This window comes from Orbicella franksi, chromosome 5 (genome assembly GCF_964199315.1).
Source record: "Orbicella franksi chromosome 5, jaOrbFran1.1, whole genome shotgun sequence".
Classification (NCBI taxonomy): domain Eukaryota; kingdom Metazoa; phylum Cnidaria; class Anthozoa; order Scleractinia; family Merulinidae; genus Orbicella; species Orbicella franksi.
Genome location: NC_138149.1, coordinates 6031884 through 6052400, shown reverse-complemented (window position 1 = coordinate 6052400; position 20517 = coordinate 6031884). Strand labels below are relative to the sequence as shown.

Genomic DNA, 20517 nt, shown 5'->3' with positions numbered 1-20517 from the left:
GGAAGTATAAAAATCAATTCGATCGATGTCCTTTGATAAACCTAAACATGCTATATTCACGTTTTCTCCCTGAAGGAAGCTTTTGCAAATCTTAAATAACCCACTAACGCATTCGATTAACGCGCGACAAAACTTTTAAAAAAGCCCTTCGAAAATCAAAGTTTGTTTTGACTTGAAAAGTCATGAAATGTTACTAAATGAAACATATTTTTTGAAGTTTGCAGATCAAAGAAAACCGCCTAAGATAACATACCTGGATAGCTGTCAGCGCAAAGCCGGATATTTCTAAACTACGACGTCAAAGGAAATTGAAAGATATTTTTAGTCAGCAAACTAAGGATTTTTTGGTCAAAGTCAGCCGATTTCTTGAGTACATATCCGGATGTTTACAGAGGCTGATTGTCAAAAGCTATCAAAAAATAAGGTCATCTTCGTATTTCTTAGTGGCCGGAAAGTGCAGGGTTAAGATTCTGGTTTCAGCTCGAAATTCTGAGTTTAATGATAGCTCTGGGAATTTATTTACATGCACAAGAAGGCAACATCTTTGTTTTTTATCGATCCTCGTCACTCTCATCCGTTATTGCAGTATCTACTTGACCGGGACTTGGAAAAGACATCGATATTGCGAGGACAAATTACCTGTCCGCTCTTTCGTATGAATTAAAAGATTGAGAGAAACGAACTTGCCTCATTATATCGTGTTAATAAGATTAGTGCATTTAAAAGGCCTGAAAATTAAGTAGAAATTTGCAGTCGCATGAGAAATTCGACAAACTAATCAATCTTTATTCAATGAAAGATTTTGTGCGAAATCGCTCATGAGGTTGTGAATCAGTCACCGATGAGGGCTAAAACAAGCCTGGATTACAAACTTATTGTGTTTTGTTGATTCTGCAAGTCCTAGCAACCTTTATTCAAAGCACACTATTGTCGTGTACGTACAAGAAAACAAACGAAGTAGAACGTGTAATTTCACTTAGGACTCATGGGAGAGATATTGTTCTACAATGATTTTTAGTTCTAACAATGCAAATCAAACGTTGTGGTAAACATCCGTGCTTGAAAGCCTTATAATTCGAAAACCACATATGACACAGTTAAGCTGGTTGACAGAAACAGAGCCAATTAAAGTTCAAAAATGCTGTGAATAATTTAATTTCTTCTGCAACCGCTTTGATTTCAACGCATACAATGAAAATCGTATTTTAAAAGTATCCAAAGTGCTTTTTGTCACCGGCCTATTGTGGCACTTACAATATAGCAGTTGCATATCTGCTATTGTCCCTTTCTTAAATGAAAAAAAAAAAAATTGCAACACCGGCCAGAAAAAATGCAATTGTCCGTGAGGTTGGTAAACTCACTTTCGCCTTTAATCACACAGTATTTGTTCGCGCGCCAGTTTCCATGGCAACTTGTTTACCTTCCTGCCATTCAGCAATATAATAGTTATTTTGGCTAATAAAGGGGAGGTCTTTTGTGTGTGTGACCTCGTGTGTTGTCATTCAAATTACCCGTCCTGTCTAGTTCAGTTTTCTGCCATTGGTTCGGAAGACATCACAAATCTGCAGAACTGAAAATCCCAACTCGCGACACGACACGATGGCATGCAGTTATGTCACAGCAGTGTGCGCGAGATACAATGTAGCCTCACATTAACGGCAAAGTGTGCGAGACACTTATCACCAATGAAGAGAACAGCTCACAAGAAGAAAGACTTCGATCATTTCTAAATCAGGTGCGAATTGCGTCTTGTGTGGCCATTGCGTCAACACAACAGTGCCAAGTCGATTTGCATTACGTTGATTCGTAAATGTAACCTAAGCTTATGTAATTTGTGTGAACCTTAAAAAGAGGAATTCGCTGCAATTACTCGTTTGTTCTGGCTTATTAATGTTTACAGTTGTTCAATTTGTCTTGAGAGCGCATTTAGGCCGGGGTTTTGTTTGTAGTTATCTGTTCCGAAATCTTCGCTCGAATTTGAGCCAAAATTTTGACCTTGCTCGCTGCAAGCTAAATAAATGCAGAGCACGCCGTACTTTTTCCTTTTTGTCCAATCGAGTTGATGTGTATAGGTCCTATCCTCAGTATATTTTACGTTAAACTGCAGTCTTGATCTTTTGCCTCAAAATCTCTTTCGTTTTTATACTTACAGATGCCACCGGGTGCTCCGCAACGCATTGTGGGATAGTCTCCCCCGGCTATGCACAGAACAACAGATCAAAACGCTAATGGGGTGATCCATGGAGCTGTGAGAAGGGTTTCTTCGTCCAGAAAGTTTCATGAGAGTAGGAAAATCGAACCAACAGATATCGCTCGAATGGCCAACAGGAATGTGAACGGGAACGTCAAACATCATGAGATGCTGAATGGAAAAGTGAGGAATGTGTCCAAGACTTCTTTAGATCCGAACACTTTCTTCGAAGCGGCTACGTTGCTTGGTAGTGTAGGTTCGCTAAAAGCTGCTGAGACAACGGAACGAGTTCGGCGCGGGAGTACTTCTTATGAGGAAGACATCTACAAAGGATTTCCTTTCCCATTTGAAAATTTGGTGTTCGAAGGCGGTGGGAACAAGGGAATGGCTTATGTTGGTGCACTTCAGGTATGTTTTCTCCATTTATGCCTTTATTTTGTGTTGTTGTGTTCTTTTGTTTTGATAAATGAAGGTCACAGATTCCTTCGCTACCGCGCGGTCACAAAGAATTTTCCATGGAACTTCCACTTGAATCATATTAGTCAGTTTAAGTTTCCGGCATGTTTTTATTCCGATATTAATCTTAGTTTGCGTTAGACAGCCGCATCTTTCTCTAAATCAAAATTTACTTGTTGACCGTGAATTCCTTCGCGTATAGTAAGTTAACTCTTACATGTAAGCTTAGCTCTTAAGCTCAGAAACGCTATTAGGTGACAAGATTTAGTTTACTCAATCTGCGAAAAATATGAAGAACACAAAATCTTATGTCCTGTTTAGGGACTGTGAAAAGTTTTGAAATTTCTTCACTCCATTTAAGAGAAAATACTGATATAGGTCGATTGTGTGCTTCAAGTTTTGAGTGAATCACTTCATTAATTAACATACAGCAGTAAGTTAACTACGATATTGGGTGAATACATATTAACTTATGTAATCATAATTTGCTTCTGTCAAGATGTCTACCACAAGGAAAGGAAATAATTGCTTCTACTGTACTCCTCGATAACAGGATAGTTTTCTATGGAAAATGTTCCCCGAGACGAAGGTCTTCTTTGCCGCTCAGCATGTGTGTCAATATTTGAGGGAATTGTACATCATGTTGGTTGAACGAAAAATTTCGCAAAGCGATATCTGACGATCCATGTATTTGTTTTTATTTTTGTTTGATTCGTTAACACAGAAATACATCAGACTGAGCGATAGTTCATCGATCTGAGGTATTATTTTTGAGGTCAGGAAGATTTTTCAAAACACGAATATGTATTATTCAGGAGACTTGACAAACGTGTTCTAATGGCCTTGTAGTTCTTATGGGTTGGAGCGTGTAATTCACTGTCAAGGTTTGACTTATTTGATGAAATTTGTAAGACCGTACATTGTGTGTGATGATCAGTCTTCTTTGTATATGACTAAACACTGTACGTTAGTGGAATATGATTAATTCGGTAAAGTCAGGACAGGAACTAAAAGATTGTAAAGAGAAGTTTTCAACTAACCTTTTGTAGTGGAACTAAATTAAATGCAGAAAATACCAACGCTTAAAATATTGAATCAGCTTGTATCAAATTTACTTGAACAGCAAAAGTTTGAAGGTCTTTTAGCATATAATTATATCCCCCTCTTTTTTTGCAACTTTTTGCTTAGAAACTTTGATGGTCAAGTAAATATGTAACAATAAATAACCCATGTACCAAGAGCTGCAAATGAAGCTATAATTCAAGGATATACCCCAACTATAGAAGGAGTAGGTTATTTTTTAAATATTTTCTTTTGTCAGGTTAGCGAGAGAATTAACCAAAAAAACGCAACATGACGTTTTGACAACTTAATGTCATCATTGTCAAATAAATAAACTAAAAATAATGGCAAGGCATACTTATGGAAATTGGGATGTGAGGAAACAAATAATTAGCAAGGGTGACATGAAGGCAGTCAGGTGGAGAGTTTTGTTTTGAATGCTTTTCAATTCAAACCTTAAACTTCCGCTATGGTTATATTACAATATATGATATTACAACAAGTGACCTCTCATGTACATGAAAGTCGTATAATTTTCCTTTATTGATCTGACAGGTGTTAGAGACTGCTGGTGTCATGAAGAGTATCAAAAGAGTGGCTGGCGCTAGTGCAGGAGCGATCATTGCAACACTTATAGCTCTTGGTTATGACTCTCGTGAGCTGAGAGAATTTCTTGAGCAGGATCTACGAAGAATTTTAGTCGGTGAGCTGACTGAGTGCATAATAATAATTTTGCTGTGTAATGTCTAATCTTGCTGATGCGAGAAAACAGATATATGTGGTAGGTCAAAATGAAATTCCTTTGTCTCTTAACCCTAATTATTTATGGATCATGAATAATAATATTAGGGTAAGAAGACATAGGAAATTGAGAATCAAACTAGGTTAAAATCATTTTAACCTTAATTTCTTTTTGACCTACAACATTCATGCAAACAATACTTTGTATAGTGTGATTGCCCGGGTGAGGTTAGTTCTGAAAAGAACTGTTGTTGGTGACCCTCAGCCAGACAATCACACTATACGAATTACTGATAGTCCTGGGTTCAAACCATTTACTATGATACGTGAACAGTGTAGCAAAGATACAAAAACAATGTATCAGCTACTGTGATGTCACCTATTTTATTAGTATGCCAACTGCCAGAGAACTATCGACTGGTCAAACTAAAAGTTCTTTTGATTAACTTTTTGTACAGTTAAATAGCAAAAGCAATGTTTGTAAACAGATATCTTCCCTATACACATTTTTTTTTATCACTTCTCCTAACCTTAGGGGCTTACCAAAATCCTGAGAATTTTTTTCGAAAAGCGAAAAATTTCAATTGGAAATTGTAGACTTCATTTGGAGGTAGTTATTTTGTCCCACTTGATACATATATGAACCACTGGAAAACTCAGTGTACCATTTGTTTGTTGTTCCTATTTCCATCAAGGGCAACGAAAACCAGAAATCTAATAATATTTGTAAACCGTAAGTGCTGTATCTCTTTTCAGTGGTTTAGCAGCTGTCTGTATTGATTCATAGTCCTCCCAAACATTTCTTTTTGGTAACTGGTTAAGCCCCTGTGGACATAAATTACTTTTCTCACCTCCTTCTCTCAAGACTAACATACAGGACATGCACTCCTGTACCATATTTCTGTCTTAAGACATAGCGTACTCATTGGCCCTGTAGTTTCTTAGGGTTAATTAATTTTCCTTTGGAATGAGCCTTGTTAGGATCTACAATCCAAGATCACTCAGATCATGATAGGTTAAAGGAACTGATGAACCCTTGCTCAGAGTGATTTCATGGGTTCCTTTGATGCACCATAATCCTGATGATCTGATATCACTGATCCAGATCCAGATCCAGATCATCCCAATGGAATGCACCCTTACAAATACAACTAAATTTGTTCTGTGGTGTATAGAACAGGAAAATAGTGAGCACCATGTTGTCATCCATGTAAATGTTTGACTGCATTAATTAGATCCCAGATCAGGAGTCACAAACTCCAGTGGAAGCCCTACCCTATAGCCCTGTGGCTCTAGGTTGCAGTATTTATGGTTCCAGGATGGCCTTCAGAGTCTGACTCCTTCACATGACTGATTTGTTGGAAGGCACTGTCCTTTCACATGAATGTAATAAACAAATCTTTTTTTGTTGCTCACAGATCACAATTGTGGATACTGCAGCCTTCTTCCCAACTTGCTCAAGGGATTTGGATGGAATCCTGGAAAGAGGATGTTGAGATGGTTTGGTGAGCAGCTTAAAGAGAGGACTGGTGATAGTGATATTACATTCAAAGAGGTGAGTCAACAAATAAATTCTCCTTACTGGTGTCCATCATTCTTGATGTACTAACTGGGAGAATTTGATGATGTATTATCCCTTTTTAATAGCTCTGATATGTCAACATCCCACGGAACGGGGGGGGACTAACTCTATGAAGTTCTATGCCTGGAGGCTCCACCCCGAGGTCCAACCCCTTACTCTGTTGTATACTATTTTTGACAGAAAAGGTATCCCTTTTGTATGCCGTTAATTGAAAAAGGTATCCCGTTCCCATACTTTCACAACTGGCCTGTTTTATAAATAAATCGGTTAAGAAGGAAGTCTTCTTGTCATAAGGTGCGTCTGCTTGAAACAGTTTAAGCAAAGGCCCTTTAAAATAACTAAATGACAGATTTCCCTACCCTTTCATATACTTCAACTTGTGAAATTCCTAACCTTTTATATACCTGAAGCCTGAAATTGTTACCCCTTTCAGGCAGAGCCTCTCCATATGGGCCATTATAGGGGGTACTCCCCAGGGTCAACATACAAATTCTCGTTGTTGGTCTCTGTACATTTCTTATAGTACATGTACTAGTTGGGAGAATATGCGTTAACAGTTTATTTGTTGTCAATACATGTACATGTAGGTATGGGAGAGGTTTGGTAAAGAACTCTGCATCGTTGTTACCAACTTGAATCAGATGTCAGTGGAGTACTTTCACCCCAAGACAACACCAAATACACCAATAAGAAGAGCTGTTAGAATGTCAGTTGCACTCCCAGGTTAGTAAACTCTTGCTGGATCACATTTTATAGAAATACATATTACAGAAATATTAATAAGCAAACATTTTGTTTGGGTTTTACTTTTGATTGGATGAAAAAGCGGTTTGACTTTTAAGCCAATGATGCGGCGCAGTAATGCACATGTAGTGTTCGACACTCAAGTGAAAACTGCTCTATTCATGTTCATTGTACTGTTATTAGTGAATATATATTACACTCTACTTTTAAGTACTTTTAATCGTTAAAATTTATTAAAATGATTGCAGTCTTTAGAATTGGGCAGTACATCAGTTAAAAATAAAATTATTTGTGAAAATTATTTGTGAAAGTGCATGATTTTTGTATTATTCTGTGCAAGCAGTTTCTCCTTTGCACTCAAATTAAGTGAGCAATAAATTGCTTTGAACCAGTGAAGGAGTCACAGACTCTGAAGGCCATCCTGGAACCATAAATACTGCAATCTAGATGTAGTGACAGTTAACAATGTGAGGTTTTTATATTTCAGGTGTATTCCAGTGTGTACGTGAAATAAACAATGACTATGAAGATGTTTATGTCGATGGAGGACTTTTGTGCAATTACCCGATTCATGCATTTGATGGTATGTACTTAAAGCTTGGAGATTAAACTTAAGCTACATTTTTAACAATTGAAAAAAATTTAATATGTAGTTTTTGATTCCTAGAAAAGGATTAAGGACATCTGCATTACTTTTTTGCTATTATAGAGAGAACGTTTATAGGTGCAATGAATACATTCTTTAATTCATATGATTGTAAATGCGATTGCGTTCCTCTTAGCCAATCGGAACTCAGCAAGTGTATGATTAATACTTTGGTCAATCCTTTTGTGGAGCAGGGATGGTGCAGTGGTGAGAGTGCTGGCCTTCCACCAGTGTGGCCAGGGTTCGGTTCTGGCCTGGTGCCATGTGTGGGTTGAGTTTGTTGCTGGTTCTCGCCTTGCTCCGAGGGTTTTTCTCTAGGTTCTCCAGTTTTCCTCCCTCCAGAGAAACCAACACTCAAAATTCCAATTTGACCAGGATAGAGAACCAACATGAAAACCAGCTGAGGCCGATGTGGCTTCCTCTCTAAATGTTGTAAGTTTCTTTGCTGATGTGCACGTACCTTTTTTTAAAATTTTCTTAAGGTTGGTGGTTGTCCATGGACCCTAAAGACACATTTTTTAAGAAACTGCAACCTCTTGAAGACTTTGCAAAGCTCTTTGAAAAGTCAGAGAGGTTTGGGACATGGAACTCAAAAACATTAGGAATAGTTTTGGTAAGTAATGAAACGTTTGAAAGAAATGGCACTTGACAGCCAGAAACTGTTTGTATTGTACACGGACACTTTTCATAAAGGCTGTGATAAGGACCACAACCTGCAACACCTGGGCCTTTGGTGTTATGGGTGAACTTGCCTTTTGTTGACATACAGCTGTACATGTAATTCACCCACAAAGCATCAAGTTTGTTTAGTTTGTGAAGGCCAAGACAATGACAGCCCTGAGTGGAGTCACCCTCCCTTGAGTAGTAGACTACCAGTGGGCCCTCTTTTGCTTAGTCCATCATACGAGAGAAAAAATTCACATGGCCAGTTTTTTCCTTGCGGTTTATTTACGGTCTCGCTCAATAGACTAAGCGAAAGAGGGACTACTCGTAGTCTATTTGAGTAGACGTCTCCCCTCCCCCCTTCATGAGTAGGTAATCTCCAGTAGTGGACACTTTTGCGTACAGTAAGTGAACTCTACTTTGTGCATACAGTAACATGTTACATGTCATAAACCTCACTCTGTTGAACACCTCTAGGATCACACGGCAAAGATGGGATATTGATATGTCTCTTTAAGTCACTATTTTCAATTAAGTTATGATATTTTGTGCCATGTAAGTGCATGTACATGTACATGTGTCACTGTGCAAAACCCAGAATTTGAACAGAACATGTCTTTTTGTTGTAAGACATGTTAGTTCAAGGGGTTGTCTTTTTTTAACTTAGCTTGCAACTTGTAAATTTAACGAAATTAAAGACAAGTTGTAAACACATGTAGATCAGAAACTGCCTTATATAGCACCCCCGCTACTGTTGTTGAATGCAACATTGACTTATATTGGCCATACATGACCCTCCTGAGTATCTTGTTATGCAACCTCTGTTGGAACAAAACTGCAACATAAGTTGCAAAAAACATTCCCGGTTTAACTGGGCCTTATATTGTAATGACCATACTTAGCTTGCAGCTGAATGTTTTATGTATTTTTTTCTTTTGTTACAGTATTCCCATACTGAGACAGAATTAATGAAGACTCTGCTTACAGAACGTGAAGGCAACAAGCCCCCCAAACCACCCGTCACCAAACTAGCAAAGTAATGATTACATGTACTATTCTTATTATAATATTTATCGTAATATTACCATAGTAACATACATTGTGGAGCACTTTTCCAGCGATGGTCGCACATATTGTGATGTTTTAACCACATTTTACAGTGTAGGCCTGGTGGCCCACCAGCCAGAACTTATCCTGGTTTCTGTAGCATGAAATGACTAGCCTAAGGATTATTTCTACTCCCCCCTCCTGAAAGTGATGCTTGTCCATTACATAGCTATCCCCCCCTCAGCATTCCAGCAGACCCTGAGAGTAAAGTCTCCTGCCCAAGAACACAACACAGTGACCCCTGACGAGGGCTCCACCCTAGCACACTAACCATGAGGTCACCCCACCTCCACACTGTACAGTGTACTTCACATTTTTCTGATAATCTTGTTCGGTTCATTTTTCAGACAAAGACTTAAATTGCAGCATCAGCAAGCCATAATGCATCAGGAACATCAAACCATGGTGAAAGCTGTTGGTAGATTTATGGCGGTATGTGCAGGGTTTCCTTTCACTGACAATGGACAGTCCATGTTTTAGGAGTTAGGTCCTCGGAATTTTATACAACGTCTTCAGGAGTTTTAAGGGAGGGGTGTATTGGGGAAGACGGGAAAGCTCAGATACGTGGAATACATACCTCTTACTAACCGAGTTTTTTCCCCTTCGATTTATGGCCCAAGCGCTAAAGCGTGCGGGCCATAAATCGACGGGGAAAAAAACGAGAATCCGTAACTTACAGTACGGACCGAGAAGACGAGGTTAGTAAGATATTTATTTTATCTCTACGGTGTGTCTGACGGCTTCGGGAACGATTTTTATTCACGCGAAACGGCTTCAAATTTTTGCGGCACTTCGAAAGCAAAACAAGTCAATTTGAAATCGCTGTTAAGTCGTTAGCACGTTTTAATAAACTATTTAAAGTAAAAGAAAATTTTAAACTTTTACTTGGTACAAAAGTTAAGAACAATTCGTGACAAATCACGAAACATTTTGGCAACAAAAGCATTAAGGTTACTTCCCACCTTCGCGGGTGCCCTTTGGGAAAAAAATTGTACGCGCGCCAGTTTCAATAAAACCCCAATAAACTATATATCATAAGAAAGCTTAATAACTGTACTTCACGAAAAAAATACAATTTCAGCAATGTTTTCTTTTAGGAAGTGTCAGGAGGTGGTAAGGCGTGAAACGACCGAGGCTTCTATTGAATTTATAGGCTATCGGATTCCGCAGTACGAGCAAAATGGCTGCACAGTCTTATTCACAAGGCATCAATCAACAAAAGTGTGTCGGGCTTTTTCGATATTCTGATTGCTTGTCTAGATATCCACATCTGAAGTTGGAGTAGCTAAAAATATGCGAGACGTGTTGCGTAAATGGACGCCACGGGAAAAATGTGTTAAATATCAAAATTTCCCGACACACTTTGGTTTGTCATTATCTCTGAAATGTTCTGGCGAAATTTCACGAAAATCCGTCAAATCTGCATACCCTATAAATTCGCTCAAAGTGGATGTATTCCGCCAATAATCAAATCCGAGATTTTAGCTTGTAAGGGTTGGTAAACAACTCGCGCCACGCCCGGAGATTATCACGCCTAATAAAACCGCAACCAATGCAACAACAGGACCTCCTAGTGTCTCTGACAATAGATCAAGATTTCCCGGGAAAAGCATCGCATTGCAACATGTTTTTTTTACCTTGCTCAGTGGAGTTCAATTTAGGACGGCGACGTAATATAATGGGCAAAGACGCCAAAGGCAAAGGCAAAGGCAAAGGCAAAACCCGCGCCAAAAATGTTTAAGGCGGAAAATGTGCCGCTGAAAAACTAGACGTTAAGAAATCGACGGACAGCTTAAGAAATACCTTTATTGCTGAAATGAGTTCCCTTGGGTAGGTTTCATTTTCTTCATCGCTTCCGCCAGATTCCGACGAAGAATCTTGTTCGCAGCCTGAACTGACGTTGACTTTGATTTTTAAGCTACTTGTTCCAAGGATATTTGAACGCTCCGGATCTTCAGCAGATGCCGAGATTGTCGAAGGCGTTTGGCCAAACAAAGAGCCTTTGTTGCTCCCGGCAAGGGGTTTTTTTTTTTTCTTTCCTTGACAATATGGAACTTTTTCTTTCTTCTCTGGGCCTGTTTTTTTTTCGTTTTCTTTACCCGAGGACTTTTTTCTGCTTTTGGTTTTTCCATAGGAGTTAGCGTAAAGAGCTTTCACGTGGGAATTTTTGTCAAGTGCGTGATGTAAATAAAAATATGCAAATGACATGAAATACGAGCGATGAGCGTTTGCCGCGAAAATTTCCCCAGGTTTCTACCCCGTTGACAAGATTATGACACCTTCCTAGTTTATTAACTTTATTTGAAAAATACGTTTTTTCTAAATAACTCGGCCGCTTTTTGAGATTTTTAATGTTTTCCCATTGGAAACACTAGATAAAATGACGAACTTAAATTTTGTCAAATAAAAGAAAAAACGATTTTTTTGACCTCTGAAGGTGGGAAGTAACCTTAAACTTTAGCGGGCCGTACAGTAGAACACGGCCCGCTAAACTGACCAATCACAACGCACGTACTAACTGAGAGGTAACAGAGATAATAAATTTCCATCCTTGATTGTGTTAGTGGAAGACAATTTATGATACGAACAATTACATTATTAAAACAAAATGTGGTGATAATTTTTCTGCATTTTCTCAACCAAAAAAAGGTGCTACTTAATTAAAGAAGAATTACAATGTACATTAACTGATACAATTACTCTACTGTGACTCAATTGTACTTAAGTTAGAATTGAACCAGTTAGATTCACAAGTAGAACTCGACAGAATTTGACTATAGTTTCACATTGTCGTTTTGATGGCAGCATGTGACCTATCAGATGATGGTAACAAAAACTCTCTGGCTCAAGCGTGAACCTTGTGTACTGGACACAGATTTATCGTGGAGATAGAATTGTCCAGTCTTTGAACAACCAGGCATGCTTCCACTTTGGTTATCGCGTCAAGTACAGTGTATTCTAACAATTAAGTGACAACGTCTTTCTTGCAGGAACTACAAAGGAACAATCTAGATGAAGACAGCATTATTAATTTAAAAGAATTAAGAGGAGTTTTTAGGAATGTAAGTAAAGAAACGTTTCCAAAGACATCTATTTGTTTTCGCTCAAAATAGGGTGGAGTATCTTAACGAGTCACTTAGTGAGTTTTCCCGTTTTACGAGCACCAAGGAATCGTCATATTTCTGAGCCCCTTTTTCGTTAGTTTCCTCTTCAGTGCGTTTTTACCTTTGCTCTGAAGGAAATCTTTCACACTGCAAAGAGGAAGCGCTGTCGTAAAATTTTTCAAATGCTGAAGAAAAGGAACTCTTTTACCCATTAGTTCGTGACATTTGGAGAAATACTTGTAAAACGACTCTCTGCTTTTACTACGATAGTAAGTCCTCGATCGTTTGACGATTTTTTCTTCAAACTGCTAGCAACAAGAAGGGTTGCACATGAATTTCTTCTCCATTTTGAGGCTGTTTGTTTGCTATAAGAGTTTGCGAGATTGAAATCAAAGGGATGAAGGTTGTGCATGTAAAGTCGGCAGAGTTTCGTAAACCTAAAATGGCGGTGCTCTTCAAGGTATGGTGTTTATATTCATTGTTCTTATCTAAAACAGCCTTTAGAGTTTACCAAAGATGATGCGGAGTTGTTGTTTGGTCCTGATGCCGATTACAAGGCAGCTTTTGAAGAGCTGGATACAGACGAAGACGGGGAGGTGAGAGAGGATTCTTAGGTTGGAGTGCAATCGGAGACCTTACATGGGGGCTTATAATAAAATAGCTCGTAGAGAGCGACTCAGTGTAGTCTGTTCGAAAGCTTGTTGCTCCTAAAGTTAGATCCTTACAGAATGTTCCGAGACTGTTACTGTTTATTCCATGACTGCAGTGTTTTGCGTTCTACAAAAGCAATATGCTGACTACTGTGAAAGCAAAGTAGTATAACACAAGTTAAAAAATGCGCAAAACCCACACGGTGTTAGCCATTTTCAGGCCATTTTCTTTATTTTGTGCGCTAATTGGTTTGAATTTTCGCGCGGACCCCGTATGAAAGTCCCGGATGTGTCGTGGCATTTTAGGCCACATGTTCATTTCATTTTCTCTTCGTAAGATGTATGTTCACTAGGTACATTAAGTAAATATGATTTTACAAGATCAGTTACGTGAACTCTTTTTAACGTCTATGTTTTTTAAATCTCTGTTTAATCTTTATTTTGTAGTGTGGAAATTAAGGAACTTCAACTTGAAACTTGAATTCGAAATTTAGATAAACCCAGGTGCTATCACCTGCACTTAACACTTTTAGATACACACTGTTCTTGTAAACTAACTCTTTTCTGGCGTCATAAGAAATTACTCAAACCCAAGATGGCAGATCTAATGATATCTTATGACGTCATATGCCGTGGTAACCAACATAACTTCTTTATACCTTACTGTATGACAAGCTCGGGCTTACAATTGTTTCATGGTGATTTCATTTCACTGTAATATAAATTTATTTTCCTTTGCAGATCACCTTTCAAGAATTAATGGCGTTTATTGAGAAAAAGGGGGTAAACCTTCAAACAAGATTTTTGGGCTATGCTAGAAAGGATATCAAACATTTAGGAGAGTTTATACAAACACTACAGGTCAGTTTAACTGTTTGGGATTACCTTTGTTGGATGTTCGCCCCATCCAGAAATAATGAAATTTAATTCAAAACAGAAACCTACTAAAACCTTTATGAAGAGGCTCAGACTAAGTTCAGGGTGATGTAGCGGCTTTCGTAAGGTTTCACATGAATGGCTTGCTACCCTTTGAGAGAACAATAGAACAAACAACAGAAACAATGCCCCTAGCCCTAAAACAATAACAGCTGCTAACAATGAAGAGAATTACAAGCTTACGAGAGCTGCTACACTTCTGAAAGTTCACAACGAAACTTTTTCAGTTATTCTTTGTTACATGTACAACTAGAATTTCGCAAAGTGGCAAGATTCGTAAGATTCGAACTAAACGTGGAAACCTACCAGAACGAAACCCAATTTAACTGTTTTCCGTCATCGCCTTCGCTACTTATTGTCGCTTGAACTTCGAAAGGGCCAATTTAGACGGTAGAAAGTTGTACTTTGTGATTTCGTGTATAATGTGATTTCATTTAAGACTTGCTTGCGACTGTCTTGACATAGTTGACCAAAGCATGACGTAGTGTGTACTTCTACCTCGGCACTGTGCCGACTTAACGTTCATGATTATTGATGCATGGGGTTCCATAGTGGTACATGTAGTTTAGTGTATAATGAGCACATTGTAACATTTCTTTTCTCCACGTTTTTTAGACCGCATTATCTGTTAATGTGAAGAGAGTATATGTAGAGGTAAGTGATGATTAAAGCATTATTGGAAAGCCGCAGTTTTCTGCCACTTTCTAATGTGTATGTTGTACTTTTACTTGTTTTTTAAATTTTATTTACACTGCATATGTAACATTACACTTACAGTACATCACTCACATTACAATGCTTGCACTGAGAAGACAGGCCCTAAATCTACCTAGAATACGCCACATTACTACTTTACATCTATCACTTACAAAGTGTTATTTTACATTACCTACTTACAATGCACCATATTACCAACTTACAAGCATCGCTTACTATATACGACTTTACCTACTTGCAATGCGTTACGTAACAGTACTTACAATGGGCTTTATCACTTGCATACATTACTTACAATACATGGCATTGCCTACTTACAATACATTACATTACTTACGTACAATATATTAACTTACAAACACTTACATTTAGTTTACCTTCTTACCGGCAGAAAAAGGACGTCGAGCGAACGATTGGCATCGATACTGATTACATTGAGACAAACGACTTCAATTTGGAGCCTGCCGACAAACTCTTCCTCATTGAAGTAAGACCCTTTCTACATATGAAGTCCCTTGTACACGCAGACACGTCTCTTCAAACGCTCGACGCTTTTCCCGATAGTCCATGAGCAATTGAGCAATGGAGGTTTTTTTTTTTAACTTAGTTGTATGAAGAAGACGAAACATTCAGGATATTTTTGAATCCGCTCTCCAGAGTGGAAAAAAATAAATCCGCAACGAATCCGATAACGTGTGGACGCCGAATCCGGATATGTTCGAATCCGATGACGTAGTAAAATCGTGTCCAGTCTCTTACCGAACAATAAACCAATTTGGCGGCACAGCGTGAAGGCCTAGTTTCTCTAGAGTGAATCCGGATACCATCGGATGCGTGTGGACAGGCCACTTCGATTTGGATACGCTACGTGTGGACGGGTAAATTTTTGAATCCGGAAAGAAAAAGTTGCGGATTCAAAAATATTCGGATACGTGTGGACGGGGCCTCAGTTGACATCGTGTGACATTGACATTGTGTGACATCGTTAAAGTGGTCTATTAGTGACATTAGTTCAGTCCCTATACTCTGCCTTTCCCGCTCTATGTAGGGATTGAACTCTACATAATTTCAAGATTAATTGCTCCTACTGATTTACAAAGATTTCCTTTCGTGTTATTCATTATTTGAATTTGGGGCTACATCAAAACAATATCGATACGATACGATAACTTCATTTGTACACGGTTTTTCCATGAGTCTATTTACCTTCTATTTGATACTTTTCTTTAGTCTCATCCAGAAACGTCAAGGATTGCACGCCAATGAGACAAAATTAATGCTCTTTATGATAAGCATCTTCATTTGTAAAATAGGGAGTTTAAGAAAACCACGATGGCAACGGCGACGGGAACGTCGCTAAACAAAAGGTTTAATGAGCGGAGCAATGGCTGTGCACGTGCGTTATAATTCTTGGTACATTTCTTTGCCTTCCTCTGCAAAATAACAACGTGAAATGACCGAATTCTGCGTTGTCTGGAGAATGTGAACCACGACGGCTAATTTTTTTAAATTCCTATTTCAAATTTATCGCTGTGTTCCAGACTTAGTTTTCTGATTGTTTTGACAGTGATAAACAAAGTAAATGACTTAAGGTGGCCGAACACAATTTTCGTGTGCGCTTTGCTGATGCAATTCAGCGCGCGCACAAGGATTGGAAAAAACAAATATGCCGTCAATAGAGCGATCCAGCGATCATTTTATTTACTCAACACCCGCACTATCTGTGCTATTTTTCTCTATTTTTGAACGCAGTGTGTTGATGGCTTTAGTCTTTTATTACAAAGATATATTAGAAAAGGTAACGATGCAGAGAACCCGGCAATTCTCAGCTTTTTCAACCCAGTTAAATGCAGTGCATGCGCAGTTGCTCGTAAAATTGAGACCGATTGCTTTTGCAGAAACTTGCCAATTTCCAACGATCCAGTCGTTAGAATTTCAAGAAATTTGGCAAAAAAATAGTTCAGAAACCACGTGAATGATCTATCACAAAAAAACTGAATTTTGACATAGGGAATTTTTAATAATACAGAACATGCAGTGAAAACGATTTACGGCGAATTACGAAAATCGTCTGTGTCAAAATTTTATTAGAACAGTGTTGACAGAAGGGATTTAATGTCAATTCGTAGTGGGCAAATGATGAAAAAAATCTAACGACTGGATTTCTCTTAAGGAAACAAAAACCATTTTTTAAGCCTTGTTTTTAACCAGCCCCGTTGCCTTAGCAACAGCACACACCTTAGCCAAAATGCGAGAATAAACCCTTCTGTGGTTAACCTTGACTCTCGCGAAAAACGGGCGCCAAAGCATAAATATTTTAAAAGTAATGGTGAATTAGGCATAAGCACTTGAAAACTGTGTTCGGCCACCTTAAGAGCACCGCGAGATTCTTAGGTAAAAATATAAATTCATTTTTTAGTCGACGTTGTCAACACAACGCATACTGTCAATATGAAGTAATATGAAAATGACAGTTTGTGATGCTTCTCACAGATGTCGTGCATCTAATTAGCGTGCAAACATGAACATAAGTGTTCTTGTCATCTGTCTGCTTGATAATGTACAGACGATGTGTCATGTCTTCAAATGTATAGATGTCCTAATGAGAAAGTACATATGAGATGTGACGTAGATTCTTGTAGTGCTGAATTATTTTCATTTCCCCATTTTCCTCTAGTCTGGTAGAAGAGCGACCAAGGCGTTTCTTCGAGAGTACAAACAACGCTTGGAGAAAGAGAGGGAGAAACTAAACGCATCTAGCATTGCTCCCCAACAATCAAGAGTAACTGTTAAGGTTAGATGTGCCTCAAGCTCACCAGAGACTTCAACAAAGGTCTCACGAGATCGCTTGGACTCTTCTAATTCACCCAGTGACAAACAGCGCAATTCTGTGACTTCAGTCACGTCATTAGAATCAAGCCTGGATGAGTCGTCCGCTCGCAAAGGGTTAGCCTTTCGCCTGCCTCCCCTGTCACATGAGAAAAAAACGTCGGGGACGAACCCACCTACGACTGACAGAGAGGGGTCTGGGGACAGTGTGACGAGCGCGAGAAAGGTCGATGTTGATGTGGGACGAAGTCCAAGGCTTGGCGGTCGAATAAATACCAGAATTGGTGATATATCAAGTTAAGTTATAGTTAATACTATTTATTGCCAGTCAAGGGCTGTATGACGACAATACTCTGTGTTAGCTTGTGCAAACAGATTTCTTTCTCTCCTTCTCAACTCGAGAGATGACGGCGTTGGAATTGGCGCGAAAAATTCCATTCTGATGACGTAGCTCCACAGACATCGATGCAGTGGCTGATTGGTTATTGCTCGTGTTTGAATTTTCCCGGGTTAGTTACAACCAATCAGAGCACTTCAAGGATCTCCGTAAAATTACGTCATCAGTGAGGTCTTCCTGACGTCTTTCTCGAGCACGGAAGAACAAAGCGAACAACGAGAATCTTGAGTTGTCTTAGAGGATGTCCTGGATTGCGTATTTGTCGATGAGCCACAAATATGTGCTTTTTACCACGGAGAGATTTACACTGGTCTCGGTAGGGAAACAAAAAGGTTCACGAGGACTTATCTTAGAAAGAAACCAGTTATAGAGAAAAGCAGTCAGATTATAATGAAGTTTGGATATTTTGTAAAAGTGAAATTTGGTGGGCTTACTCCATAGTACATTTAGTCAAACTAACATTGGAAATATTTTAAACAGGCTCAAAATTTAAGCTTAAACTTGTAGTTTTTATTGCACGAGGCTATGGTTAAAATTGTCAACAAAAACAGTTATCGTAGCTGTTAAATATGTAACAACTGAAGAGGTGGCAAAGAAATCTGGAAACCAATCAGGCTTCAACGAAATGAACCCAAGAACTTTGTGATGTCAGTACACCGCCGTGGTACTGAGTTGTGAATCAATAGGAGTTGGTAAATTGAGAACTCTGTATTCGAGAAATGATGAATACACCGGTATCAGATAATGTGTATAAATTTCAATTTAGCTCTTTGAAAAACGATACAAATTTATAGCATGAAAAAAAATGAAATAGTCTAAAAAATTAAATAATCCCACCGAAAAAGTCTTTTAAACAATTAAAAGCGAAGGACTTGCTGGTGAATGTGGCTACAGATGGCATAGTTTTTTTGAATCCAAGTTAAAGCCTGGTTCTTTTCCATGTTTGAGCTTCCTTTGCAACTGCACAAGCTTGTTGTTGTTACGTGACTGTCAGAATACAAAAGAGATGTATCTTTTTCCCTTAAATCTTGTAATTTTGATACTCTGGTTACAAGCGTATTAGACAATTATATGGGTAGAACATGGAGGTAAACACCCTTTATTTTGGTGGCGTAAACGCTTTACGATCACCGCAGATTATCTCACGAGACTACAGGCTCAGTATAAGTGGGTTGGGTAAGGTTGGGTTGATGTACATTTTGTTGTATAGGTTGACCAATTGTTGTTTAAATTTTTGAAGTTTTTTTTTTTGTACAAAGGATGACCATGTCAATAGAATATGCATTATTTTCTTTTCTTCTTCGAAGCACCTTTGTTTATAAAAGAGAGGCCTATACTTAAGGTCTGCTCCGTCGCCGTATTTTGAGTTATTTTGGCCACATACAAAATTACCTTTAAATGGTAGGAAACCTGAAAATAACAGTTTAATAAGATGGAAAAACACCAAAGACATAGTAATAAAGCATAAGGGAACAGGGATGGCTAAGGATGGAGAAGATTAACACGGATTACAAACGACGAATTTGAAAAATTGAGGCCAAACTTTTCAATTTGCGCAAACCGTGACTGAGGTCTGCTCTGTCAGTTTCCATGTAAAAGAGGTGGTTAGGAGCTGACCCTGTCCATTTTGTGGTTTTGTTATCCACTGCGATCAGTGATTTTGTTTGTTACTGTTGGAAAATAATCTCAAGGTGACTTACAGCATGAAATATACATGTATGTCCATGTACAACAACTTCTTACGAACCACTATACCGGATATTGTTATTCAACAAATTGTCACGATGGCTATATTTGATCAAGAAATGCATTTAATGTCTTCCGTACTCAACAGACATCAGTTTGCTATAATTGGAAGTGCGTTCAAGAAGATTCGTCCGACTCCGAGACCTTCCAAAGGGTTGCACAACCAGAGTTATCGAGCTGTAAAAATATGCAATTCGTAGACAATTTGTTGACTATTTAACAATTATTCCATGAAACCGCGTTGGATATGAAGTGATAAATAACCAACGAGCGCGTAGCGCGAGTTGGTTATGATCACTTCATATCCAACAAGGTCGAATGGAATAATTGTTTTAGTATATTCTTAATCGGGTTTTTGCCGCCGATTTTTATTTCAACAATTTTACAGAGCGGAAAATTTTTAAACTTGGCGCACTGTTTTCCATATAAGGTAAAACTCCGACTAATGGCTCATAGTCGGAGTTTTTGAGCCAATCAGAGAGCTAGAAATGCAATAGTCGGAGCTGAGAATATACTAATAAATGATAGACCAATTTCGATATATTAAAATTCAGCCTAAAACAATAGACTTCAGTACGAGGCCCAGGGGGAATAACTACAGAGTTGGTTGGGTTTATTCCCCAGGGCCTCGTGCTGAGGTCTTTTGTGTTAGGCTGAATTTTAATACATCGAAATTGGTCTATTATCCTGTTAGACCTTGCGGAAATTCATGAATTTTCGAGCGACGTAGCAGGATAATTGTTAAAGCTCCACAGCTATCAAATGGATATCTTAAGCCTTAAGACATCGCAATATTTTAACGCAAAATATTGCAACATGGTAGCCAAAATTGCAATGCTGCAATCTGTTGTGTTGAAATATTGCGCGTTTTGTCCTTAACCAGGTTATATTGTTCTACACGGAAATACTATAAAGTTCAAATATTTGATTTGCGGATAGGTGTGCT

General features: G+C 38.5%; 1 protein-coding gene across 4 annotated transcripts in view; it reads left to right on the top strand.

Moving 5' to 3' along the window:
• The window catches only part of LOC145486899 (uncharacterized), a 29485-nt gene extending 9696 nt beyond the window's left edge, over positions 1-19789 (top strand). For 2 of the 4 annotated variants that reach the window (XM_081465610.1, XM_081465609.1), the window contains exons 2-15: positions 2153-2599; positions 4265-4412; positions 5869-6005; positions 6620-6755; positions 7264-7359; positions 7905-8035; positions 9030-9121; positions 9540-9624; positions 12183-12254; positions 12794-12892; positions 13688-13807; positions 14498-14536; positions 14991-15086; positions 17277-19789. In XM_081465610.1, the coding sequence (XP_081321736.1) occupies positions 2201-2599; positions 4265-4412; positions 5869-6005; positions 6620-6755; positions 7264-7359; positions 7905-8035; positions 9030-9121; positions 9540-9624; positions 12183-12254; positions 12794-12892; positions 13688-13807; positions 14498-14536; positions 14991-15086; positions 17277-17729 (2103 nt within the window). In that variant the 5' untranslated portion in view covers positions 2153-2200 and the 3' untranslated portion in view covers positions 17730-19789. Of the gene's footprint in view, positions 1-266; positions 1736-1756; positions 2600-4264; positions 4413-5868; positions 6006-6619; positions 6756-7263; positions 7360-7904; positions 8036-9029; positions 9122-9539; positions 9625-12182; positions 12255-12793; positions 12893-13687; positions 13808-14497; positions 14537-14990; positions 15087-17276 lie in introns of those variants that run through there. The other 2 variants (XM_081465607.1, XM_081465608.1) reach the window with 2 other exon arrangements.
• Positions 19790-20517: the final 728 nt, after the last annotated feature.